The 12,274-nt window shown below is 36.4% G+C and overlaps 1 protein-coding gene across 1 annotated transcript in view; it reads left to right on the forward strand.

Annotated features, from left to right (window-relative positions):
- The first annotated feature begins 1,025 nt into the window (after positions 1-1,025).
- Positions 1,026-12,274, forward strand: part of Slf1 (SMC5-SMC6 complex localization factor 1) — a 52,771-nt gene continuing 41,522 nt past the window's right edge. The window contains exons 1-4 of the mRNA XM_051172283.1: positions 1,026-1,281; positions 5,830-5,943; positions 6,110-6,185; positions 7,167-7,407. Of these exons, the coding sequence (XP_051028240.1) occupies positions 5,830-5,943; positions 6,110-6,185; positions 7,167-7,407 (431 nt within the window). The 5' untranslated portion in view covers positions 1,026-1,281. The remainder of the gene's footprint in view (positions 1,282-5,829; positions 5,944-6,109; positions 6,186-7,166; positions 7,408-12,274) is intronic.

The raw sequence follows: 12,274 nt of genomic DNA on the forward strand, positions 1-12,274 counted from the left end.
TACGTGTGTTACAACTGAAGGAATTGTCAAATAATCTGTAATAAAAGGTTTTAAATTGAAATAGTTTCCTATTATAATGAAAACGAAGAGACTGCTATTTTTGCAAAGTGTGGTTTGAACACAATGAATATTAGCATGGAAAAATAATAAATTAGCAAAGTATAAACCCAAATTTTGTTATATGTGCTTCTTTTTCATATACTCACAAAACTAGTAGGTTTTTTGGTTTGGTTTGGTTTTGGGTTTTTCTAGATAGGCTTTCTTTGCGTAGCATTGGCTGTCCTGGACTTGCCTCAAACTCACAGTGATCTGCCTGTCTCTGCCTCCCTGACTGCTGGGATTAAAGGGGTACACCACCACGAACGGCTAAAACAATAGTTTTAGAATATAAAGAAATTAGAGATGATTTTAATCACTATATACTTTGTAGTACTTTTGAAGTTTTCTGTACTCAAAATGTTGGTTGAAATTGAAAATCAAAAATTGGTAAAATTATTTTAGAAGTAAAAATTTAGTTGTTACACCTATATACCTATATGCATATATATGTACATACACTCAAACATTATAATGCAGAATAGGGAAAATTTACCCTCACTTTTTCCCAAGGACTTTGTTAGACACCTTGGCTTCTCTTTCCTGAAGTGATTTTTGTTTTTAGCCAACTGTTCATCCTGCCTTTTATCCCTCTCTACTCCACTGTCCCATAGGGTTTCACTCTGTATATCCATGCTCACCTCTGCCTCAGCCTCAGACCTTTATTTTATTACCTGTGTTCCTGCTTTGACTTTCTTTTGTGTTTCCTTGTTTTTGAGACAGCATCTTACAGGCTATTGCTTGCCTGGAACTCAAATGTAGACCAAACAAGCTGGCTTGAATCAGAAATCCACCTGCCTCTGCCTCCCAAGGGCTGGGATTAAAGGTGTGCTCTACCGTGCCCACCTCTGTCTCTGCTTTTCTCTCTAACTTTCATTTTTAACATATTATATTTCCATTCTTCAAACATGTTCCAGTGCTTGCATATTGTAAAGAATTCAAAAGTTCTATTTAAAAACTTAGGATAAAAAATATATATATACATGATACCAGTAATGAGAACTGTACGTTTCCTGGTGCTTCTGGCTGACACCAACTGTCAAGGAATTTCAGGCATCAAGGATAGGCGGTAGTGAGAGATATTTTAAGAAAGTCCACACCACAGCAACAGTTGCTTGCTATGTTTAAAGGGCAGCTCTGTTCACAGGCACTGTCTCCTGAGTTTTGTGTTTTGTATGGTTCAGGGTAAGTATATTTTAAGGAATTATTACTCTAAAGTTTTTAAAATATTACTACAAAGAACACTTTTATAGCTAGGACCCTAGTGGTATAATTTTATTATAAAGATAAACATTTAATTATTGAAAATAATGGTCTCTCTTCTCCTCTTTTATGTGACATTGTCATCTGTATTGGTGTTTGAGAGTCCTGTCTCCCACTCCCTTACCCCACATCAGCTGAAAGATATAATCCTTCCGACTGTGCTATGAAATGTTTGTTCTTTCCTGTATTAGAAAATCTTTAGAAGTAAACTCTCAGTCCTCCATATGTCAGGACATACCGCCTAGTAAAGCTTAACCCTGCTTTAAATTGCATGACTTATTGAAATGCATTAAGGGCATTTTCATAGTGTTCTCTTTTAACTCATTAGCACATCAGGCTGTTTGTGGTTTACTGTTTTCTTAATCTTGCAGGGAATGGAAGAGCTATCAAACTACATACATACATACATACATACATACATAGTCTATATTGCCATATTTATGTATATATTGTCCCATGTAGTCATATATATTTAGTGTCATGTAGGCCATCTTTGTCATACAGTATGATGTTCAAAAGCCTTTCTAGGTTATATAAGCTTTTACCTCAGGTTGATAGCATATTACAGAAGGCAATTAAATTAGTCTTGACTTTCTAAAACCTGCTGGTTGTGTGCATGTCCAGGGTTTACAGTTCTGTGAAAGTTAGCTACCACACTTTCTGGTTTTCTGATGAACTTGTGAATAAATGTCTTGCATTCTGATTTGTTTTTAAACATGTATACATTCATACTGTTTGAATCAGGATATTCTATCTTTTTCTCTTTTTCATGGAAAGTTCCACATTAAATATTTTCAGAGTAAGAAAATTGCTTTAAAAATACTATTGTGCTTTCCTCTGTTGTATAGTTGGTCCTGTTTTCATAATTACAAGAATTGTTTAGCAGAAAATGTTACTAAATATATGTAGGTGATCACAGCGATCAAAGTGTATATCATAAAGACAATGCTGGAGATGGAAACTGCATTATACAGACTTATTTCAGTAAGTCCAAATGAGTTAACAATTATACCTCAAAACAAAATGTCACTTAATTCAAATTTTAAAGTAGCAATTACTGATAAGAAAAGAACAGTATGATAGATATGTCCTTTTATTTCTAACATAACATGTAATTTTCATAAAGCATAATCTAGTATTTAAAGCAACTTATTGGTGCTAGCATTACAGCAGTCTTACTTTTCTTTGCTTTGAATATTGGCGTAGGAGGGCATGGGGATTGATCCTAGTGTTGCCTTCCTAATAGACAAATGCTCTGCTGCTAAGCATTACCCTGTCCCTATTCCAAGTATTCAGGGACAGTCTTTAATGCATCTTATTTTTGATAGGTAAGATTTTAAGTTCTAAAAACTACTCTGATCCCTTTCTTTTTCATAATATTGTTTGAAATACCCTGCTAACTAGTTTTGAAAATTTTTTCTTTGTCAATACAAAAAAAAACAATTTGCAACATGTATACTATGCTTAATATCATGCCTTTTGAGATCCATAAAAACACTGGTTAAATACCAAGGCAATATTTAAATTGAGTTTTACAGTTATTTCTAAAATAGCCTATCATTTTCTAAACAAAAATTGTTAAAGGGTTTGCTTAAATAATTCCATTGAGTTAATGAAAGAAGCTTTTCTGCCTAGTTACAGGCATTTGTTGTATAATACAAATGTAACATTACTGTGGAGGTTTAGATGTTCTGCGAATTAAACAATGTTCTTTCTTGCACCACATCATAGTCTTTGTAAAGTTCGTCTATGTTACCAGTGTGTATTATTTGTATTGCCACTCAAGAGCTAGCTATATTAACCTTGAAAATGATTTTTAAAGTGAATACAGTAAAGATCACTTGTATCTTATTTATGAATGATGGTATTTTATAGATATATTTTTATGAGATACCATGCATGTTAGTGTACATTTTATAATTGTGTATTAGCCAAATCGATGCCCTATATTGAAGGATTTGCTTTGTTTGAAAGCCTCATTCTTAAAGACATTTTGTGTTACTTATGTGAGTTTCAGTATTTTAGAGAGCAGATACTGTATGCCAGTTGCCTGTTTTGGAATTAGTTGGCAAATACTGAAGACAAATTTGTTAAGGTCGTAATATCTGCTTCTCTTCCTATTGGTTTGAGAGAGATGACTTTGTTATGCAGCTCTACTGTGCTTTTTACTATATGACCTGTGAGGTGATCTGCCCATGCAGAACAGGACAGCCAGCACTCCTCGAGATGTGACAGAAAGCATTAAAGTCAACTGTCTTTGCAGGTACTTAGATGTACTGAGCAAAGCAGTTTCTCAAAGTTTCTCAAGGAGCTTCTTCCAAGTATAATAAAAGATAGAAACAGGAACTACAATTGCTTTACCCTAGCTACTATTTCTTCAGAGCATTATACATGATAAGACAAGGTTCACTCCTAACCCTGTGTGATGGTTTATAGTGAAACTTTCAGTTGTAACTCCAAAATGGGGGGGGGGGGGGGGGAGATAAAGGTGCGCAATTGTTCTGAGGTGTTAGAGAGCTTTGACTCCAGGACTCCCCTCAGATACCAAAATCTGATCATCTAAATTGCATAGCTTGAATGAGGAAAAAGAAGGATCCAGAGGGTCCTGGAAAACTACAGGCGGGTCTGGGCCCTGGGGTCCTCCTCAAACTATGACACCAGTCAAGGAAAATATAGGCAGTAAACTTGTAACCCCTACCCAGACTAGCCGATGGACAGGACATTCTCCACCATTAAGTGGAGAAGGAGATCTGACTTTCACACAAACTCTGATGCCCCATATTTGACCATGTCCCTTGGATGGAGACGCCTGGTGGCACTCAGAGGAAGGATAATAGGTCATCAAGAAGAGACTTGATACCCTATGAGCATATACAGGGGGAGGAGGTCTCCCTCAGTCACAGACATAGGGGAGCGGAATGGGGGGAAGCGGGAGGGAGGGAGGAATGAGAGAATACAAGGGATGGGCTAACAACTGAGATGTAATTTGAATAAATTAATAATAAAAAAGGAAAAAAAACAAAACAAACAAAAAAAAAGGAAAAAAAAATAAATTGCATAGCATTTTCCATACTTTAAATCATCTCTAAAGAACTTAAAGTTCCAAATCTAGTGTATATGCTATGAAAATAGTTGTTACTTTATTTTGATTATGGAATAGTCTTGAGGGAAAAAAAAGCCTTTACATATTAGTTCAAATTCAAGGTCCCCCAAATATTTTACATCTATTTTCTAGATATGTATGTAAGGCCTTGTTTTAGTCCTTGAAATTAAAATGTTTATAAAACAGTCTTCACTTATTCATGTATTCAAATTGCTAGGCTTATAAAAAGATTTTTTTTCAGGTTTATGGGTTTTCTTTCTTTGTTTTTGTTTGTTTCTTGCTGTTGTTCTTTTGTGGTGTTTTTTATTGAATCCAGGGCCACATTCATGCTAAGTTATACATACTATGCCCGACATATAAAGATAACTTTGATTTTTCTGAGATGCCATTGTTTCTTTGAATATTGAAAATAACACCTGCTATTGCTCTTGGATGTAGTGTGAGATCTTATTCTGCAGATATTACAACAGAAATGAAATGAAAGTTATTGGAATAGCATTTATATGCTGTCCTTGTCATCAGAAGAAAACAGACTTTTCTCAAGGTGCTATCCACAGTTCTCATTTGAACAAACAAAAATATATTCTAATTATAAAATCTATGGATTATGTAATGCCTTAAATACAAAGTACTTTGTGAACTATATTTCGTATGAGTTGAGGTCCCATGAAAATAAAGTTCAAATAAACCATGTGGTTTTTCAGTTTACCTTTTGCTAAAATTAACACAGACACATAAGAGATGTATTGTAATATGATCAACACACATACATACACATATATATATGCAGAAAGTGTGTGGTGGGGAGAGAGGAAGAAATTAAAAATGTAGGTCGAACACAAAAGTTGGAGTCGTTTTATCTGGTACCCGTCTCTCAAATTACTTAATACAAATACTGTGGAAATATGAGTTCTTCTGTAACTTTGGTGACCTGTATATATTCTTTAATTTTGTACACATTTTTAAACCACCATGCAACTGATTGTTTCATTGTTCACGAGTACACTTGTTTGAAAAAGTTTCAACAAAAGCTCATGCTACAAAACTAAGTATGCTCATGTGTACATGGGCTCTTATCATTGTATGAAGAATCATATCATATTCAACAGTATGTTTTAGTGGAAAGTAATATCATTCTGCAAGCTTTCAATGTTAAAACAAAAATTCACTTTAAGGTTTTGAAAAAATAACTTGAAACTGATTTTTATTGTAGCAACTAAATTTAATGTTATTTACAATTAAGCTTTATATGTCTGATATGTTTCATGATTTTAGTTTTTTAGATTCATAATTAAGAAAAAATAAGTAAACCTTATGCATTATGTTTAACCTCTGCTCTCTTGTGTGTGTGTGTGTGTGTGTGCTAGATGGAAGAAGGTGCCTCAAAACATGTCATCCAAATGACAGGGTTTAAGATGGAAGAAAAGGAAGCTCTAGTCAAATTACTCTTAAAACTAGATTGCACTTTTATTAAGAGTGAGGTGAGTACATGAACTTGCTAAAGTGTTTGACATAGAGTTAAAAAGTAGAATTAAAATACTGCCTGAAGTATTATAAAATTCCCTTTGATGTTGTAAGAATTAAAATTTTTATTATTAAGACAGTCTCATTGTAGTAACATTGCTTCATGCGGGTTCTTCCCTCCAGAAATATAAAAATTGCACACATCTTATAGCTGAACGCCTGTGCAAGAGCGAAAAATTTTTAGCAGCATGTGCAGCCGGTAAGAAGACTCCCTTTCTCCAACTCTTGAAAAGCAAACTCCATGTTAGAGGAAAAAATATCTTAAAATTCTGGAAATATATTATGGTTATATCAGATACACATGTGTTATTTCCTTATTTTAAAAAATATTTGTTTGGTTTCTGCTTTATTCTGATTAAACTTTCTAACACATGAAGTATATGTTAGGTAGAAAGAAATGTCTACTTTGTCAAAGATACAGCTTTAGTTTAGATGATTTATTTAAGAAGACTGTCTTAACAGAAAGATTGGGACAAAATGCCCAAACCATAAGCTTTGGTAGACCTCAGCACTGCAGGCCCTGTGTTGCCTGTCACATCTTGTTACAAGTGAGCATGCTTCCCTCTTCCAACTCGCTATCCCTCGGTCTCTACTGGAAACACATTGTCCTACTTTATCCCTGATATACCCATAGCTTTCTTCTGTGGTGATTGATTTGTTGTTTCTCAGTCAATCATGGATGTCCTGTCAATTTTTACGAGTTCATTACCTTTGTGTTCATTACAAACCTTTGCAAACAAAAATATGCATTGTTTCTGATGTTAAAGAACATTGGTGCCCAGATGAACAGCAGAATATGATGGTTTTTATAAAGTTCACTGACAAGAAATTTAATATAGCTTAACAATATTTTGTTATTTAAAAGTTTAGTATAGGAGGAAATAAACCTAACCCAGAAAAATGAATAGTTACTAAATATAGTTCAAAAATGTTACGTTTTATAATTTAGATTTATATTTCATTTAATAGCATTTAGAATTATCTCTGTGCAGCATAGAAAATATTATATACAATGTTCAGTGATATTGAAAGCCTCTTGGAAATTCATTTTTAAATAATGTTGGCAGTCTGTCATGAGAATCTTATGTACAAAAGGACAGCTTTTAGTCGCTGTTTGAGTCTCACTGTTTCTCACTTAGGAGAGCTAAAATTCTTTTGTGACAGTTCATTTGCCTTCTAGGAAAATGGGTATTAACGAAGGACTACATAATTCATAGTGCCAAAAGTGGCAGATGGCTCGATGAAACAACTTATGAATGGGGATATAAAATTGAGAAAGACTCCCATTATTCACCTCAAATGCAATCTGCACCTAAAAGATGGCGTGAAGAGCTGAAACGTACCGGTGCTCCAGGAGCCTTCCACAGATGGAAAGTGGTCCTCCTTGTTAGGGCAGATAAGCGAAGTGACTCTCTTGTAAGGTAGGATGGGAGTTCATAAATTTGAGCAGTAAATGGGTTCTTGTTTATATTTTAATATTTACATTCAGTTATTAGTCAAAATGAGATTTTTTTTTCTTACAGCAGGGAAATTAATTTTAGTAATTTTTTGAGAACTTCATGCTTTAACACTGCATTTACGTCACTGCTGTCCCCCCATCCTCCGTCCAGCTCCCCCTGCACCCACTCCCATGGTTAATGATGACACACACACATACTCATATGCACACCTGTGTGTATAACTCACTGTGCCTGTTCAGCTTTGCTCGTGTGGACATGTGTCCAGGGCTTTCTCTCTCAGATGAGCCATGTGTACAAATGTATAATTCTCTTAATAAAACAAAATGTGTTTTATAGGTGGGTTTTGATTGTTCTACTGATCTCCACTTTAGTGACATGTTATTTCTTTTGCCCAACTCAAGCAAAATAAAGAGAAAACACTACTTAGGAAGTATTAATTTTGAAGCATTCTTAAACTTTTGCCATTATTATTTCATTATCAGAGAGGATTTTTATAGAACTGTCTTTTGGTTCATGCTATCTCAATCATAATTTAATCTCACTTTTAATATAAGGAATTTTTGTCTGAATGCGTGTGTACAGGTGTTCGTACTCACGTATGCATTTGCAGAGGAAAGAGCTCACATCTTTCCTCGTTGCTCTTCACCTTATTTTTTGAGACAGTCTTCTCTCACTAACCCCGGCCTTGCTGATGTGGCTAAGCTCACTGGACAAGCCCTCGGAATACTCCTGTCTCAGTTTCTCGATGCTAGAGTTATAGATGGGCACTACTGTGCCTGGATCGTGACATGTCGAGATGTGCTGGGATCCAAACTCATGCTTACGTAGCAAGCCTTCACCCACGGAGCCATCTCCCCTTCTCTTTCAAAGGAGTCTTCCTAAAAGATTGTTTGATTGCCTAAACTGTATTCTGTGACTTAAAAAAAAATCTAAAACTAAAACAAGGCTAGAACCTTAACTCTTTTACCAAAATAATTTATGAGCAATGAAATGTACCCATCTTAAGTGTATGTTTTTCTGAGTTTGGAGAAATTTATACAGTAATATTAGCGTAACGATATCAAGATCTTTAACATTTAATATTCTCTTGTATCTTTCCTTATACTTTTAATTCTAGACCACAAATACCAGTCACTGGTTTCTTTCCTTATTACTATCCTTTAAATAATCTGAGATTTGTTTATATGGTATATTTCTTTAATCTATCATCATTTGGCTTGTATTATAATTATGAGATTCATTTATTTTGTTGCATTTTTTTAATTACTTTTTGTTCCACTGGATGAATGTAGGTTAGCCTATTGTTTATTTACCTTTTGATGGACATTTGGGAGGTTTGTTTTGTTTTGTTTTGTTTCCTGATAAGAACTTTTCCTCCCTCTTCTCCCAGTTCCTCCCTCTCACCTTCCCTCCACTCTTCCTATGCCCCACTTCTTTTTTTCTGAAAAGAGGAGACCTCCATTTAGAAAGTTTTTGGCTTTGCTAGTTAGGCTGCTTTTAATATTTGATTATAATTATTCATGTAGATCTAATTCATTTCTCATAAAAAAAATACCTAGAAATTAAATTTTTAGCTGAAATGGCAAATCTATATTGAACATTATAAGGAAGTATCCCTTGCAGAAGCACTGTGGTAGGGTACAGTTTGGACTTGGCACTGTTGCTGAACTCATGGGCTATATATGTGGTCTGTTTCTAAAACTCGTGCTCTAGGTAGCCCTACTCAGTGCTGCTCACCATCATCAATGCACTGTTTGGTTACTGTCTGCCGCTTCATAAGCCATCTTGGAATCAGTTAGCCTGAATCTTCAGCTTTACTATTTTTGAAACTTTTTGTAAACCTGGATCCTTTAAATTTCTACATGTTAGAATCAGCATGTGAATTTCAATTAAAAGGCAAGTTGAGGCTTTTACTGGATTATGTTTTATCCTTGGTCTTTCTTGGCTTTGTGAGAATTGAGCTCTCAACATTATTAATTCTTCCTTTGCGTGCACTATGTGTATCAGCCTCTAATGAGGTGATCATTTGGTTTTGTCTTTCAGTGTTTGTGTAGTAAACTTATCAGTGTATGTATGTTGAGCCATCTCTACATCCTAATAATGGTAGACAAGCTTTTTGGTGTTTTCTTGGATTCAGTTTTACAAGTATTTTATTAGGAATGTTTGAGTCTGTGTTCATAAGGGAGGTTTTGGGGGTTTTTTGTTTTGTTTTTGGTTGGTTCTTTGTATGATGTAGGTATTGGGTAATAGTGACCTCATTAAGAATTATGAAATATGTCTTCACCTTCTGTTTTGAGGGGATGTTTGAGGATTATTGGCATTAATTCTTTTTTGATTATCAGAATCCTGTACTGAGTCCATCTGGTCCTGGCCTTTTTCAGTTGGAAGAGGTTTAATTATTGCTTCTGTTTCACTGATGGTTATGATTTTCTTTATTTAACTTTGGTAGGACATATATTTCAAGAAATGTTATTTTTTAAAAAATGTCAGTCTTTCCATTTTACCAATAAAGCCAGGAGCCAGATGCTGGGATGAAAGCCTGATAGCTCAGAGAGGCATAGAAAGCACCAGTTGACCCTTCCTCCTCAGCAGATGTCCCAGAAGGAATACCCCCTCTCCCATACCATCTCAAACAACCTCTTTCAAACCTAATGCCCCTCCCTTCTACTTCCTGTATATCTCTCCGTCTGTCCCCCTGACTTCCTCTTCCTCTCCCACTCTGGTTTTTTCTTAAAAATCCAAATGTTCTCTTCATTTAAACTGGTTGCTTACTCTGCCTCTTGACTTATGGCTGACTTTATTTAATCCTATTTGCAGTATTCAAGCAGAAAGCTCTTAGATTAAAGGATATGCTAAGGCTGAGCCACACCACAAGTAAAAACAGGTTTTTCCAGTAAATACACAATCGCAGGGTTTGCAGTGTGATCAGATATCCTGCAACATTCCTTGTCTATGTAATTTCTTGTCCAAATAAAAGGAAAAGGTTTTAACTCTGAACACAGTAAAACTGTTGACAATAATGAAGCGATGTCTGCCAGACTTTCCCCAATGACCATTTTGGTTGAATTTGGCAGTCTTAGAGTTAAGCATTCTTTAGTTCACAGCTGTGTAAAACGCTCATGTCAGTCTGTATGAACACAGCAACAGGAATGTCCTGGGCAGCTTGCAGTCCTAAGCTGATGCTTGGCTGGGGGGTGTCATCCTAGTGGCAGTCCTGGCTGGACAGCGCACAGCAGTCAGCCCAAGGGGTCCAGTGTTGGGAAGAGCCTGGAGGCAGAAGAAGCATGGGCAGCTTTCCCAATGGCTAATTTAGCCACTTTGAAGATGGCGGCATCATTGCAGGGCTGCATCAGCCTCTTGGAGGCCTCAGGGTTACGGTTAGGAACTGTCATGCTTTATTGCATAAAACTTAAAACATTTTTTAAAATTTACATTTTTTAATTAATTTATCAGATTACAACCAGTTGTTATCCCATTACTTATATCCTCCTGTTCCTCTCTCCCTCCCGCTTTCACCCTATTCCCCTCCCGTAGGTCTATGACCGAGGGGGACCTCCTCCCCCACCATGTGGTCATAGGCTATCAGGTCTCATCTTGGTAGCCTGCTTGTTCTTTCTCTGAGTGCCACCAGGCCTCCCCACCAAGGGGAAGTGGTCAAATATGGGGCACCACAGTTCATGTCTAAGTCAGTCCGTGCTCTCCACACAACTGTGGACAATGTCCTGCCCCTTGGCTAGATCAGAGTAGGGGTTTGATGTTTACTACTTATATTGTCCTTGGTTAGTGCAATACCTTGAGCAGAGACCCCCCTCGGCACCTATCAATACGTTCTTCTTGTAGGTTTCTAGGACCCTCTGGGTCCTTCTATTTCCCCATCTATATTTCTCTTACCTAGAGTCCTAGTGGGATGTCTTCACATGTATCCCAATCTCCTGGTGAGTGAAGACTTTCATGGGACATGCATTTTGGGCTAGTGCCCAATTATAAGTGAGTATATACTATGTGAGTCTTACTGCTTCTGGGTTAACTCGCTCAGTATGAACATTTTTAGTTCCATCCATTTGTCCACAAATTTCAGGATTTCCTTGTTTTTAATAGCTGAGTAGTAAATGCCATATTCAGCAGATTTCTGATAGGTTTGAGGGCCATAATCTATTAAGTGAGTCATCCAAGGTTCACAAACTTTGTTCCTAGTTACCTGCTTCAGGCTCAAACCTGAAAACACATACAAGAAGCTAGATTAACCTCATTTCTGAATTAGTATTCTGTATGACTACTAGTATCACAAAAGAAAGTTTGTATATACTTAATAACTTTATAGATTTTGAGATACTATTTATACCTTAAGAAAAGTTTTAGAGAGTTAAATGAAAACTAAAAGATTATGGGATTGGTGACAATAGAATAGCCCTTTTTGTTTCCCTGTGGCCCATATGAGGTGGCTCTTCTGATATGAGACAGCTATTTTGAATTTTCCTTTAACAAGCATGTGTGGGCTTAGAGAAGGAAAGAACCACGCTCCAACCCAAAGCCAGCTTTAATTTTTAATTGAATTGGGACCATATGAAGACCATTTGCCACCAATGTCTGTAGAGGGCAGCAGAGACAAGCATTTGTGAATCCTCCCTGGGCAGGGGAGTGTCCACCCTGGCTGGCTGGATCTGGCAGTTGTGCAGGGTGGAGAGGGCAGCCACTCAGGGAAGATGGTTGCATGGCTGCTCTCGCTAGTCCGGCCTCCCAGCAGGCTTTGAGGCTGCTCATTTACTCTTTTTCTTGGAACATTTTCTCTTGATGCTCTGTCTTTTTCTTGAGGTATTTCACTTGTCCA

This window comes from Acomys russatus, chromosome 30, assembly GCF_903995435.1.
Source record: "Acomys russatus chromosome 30, mAcoRus1.1, whole genome shotgun sequence".
Lineage (NCBI taxonomy): Eukaryota > Metazoa > Chordata > Mammalia > Rodentia > Muridae > Acomys > Acomys russatus.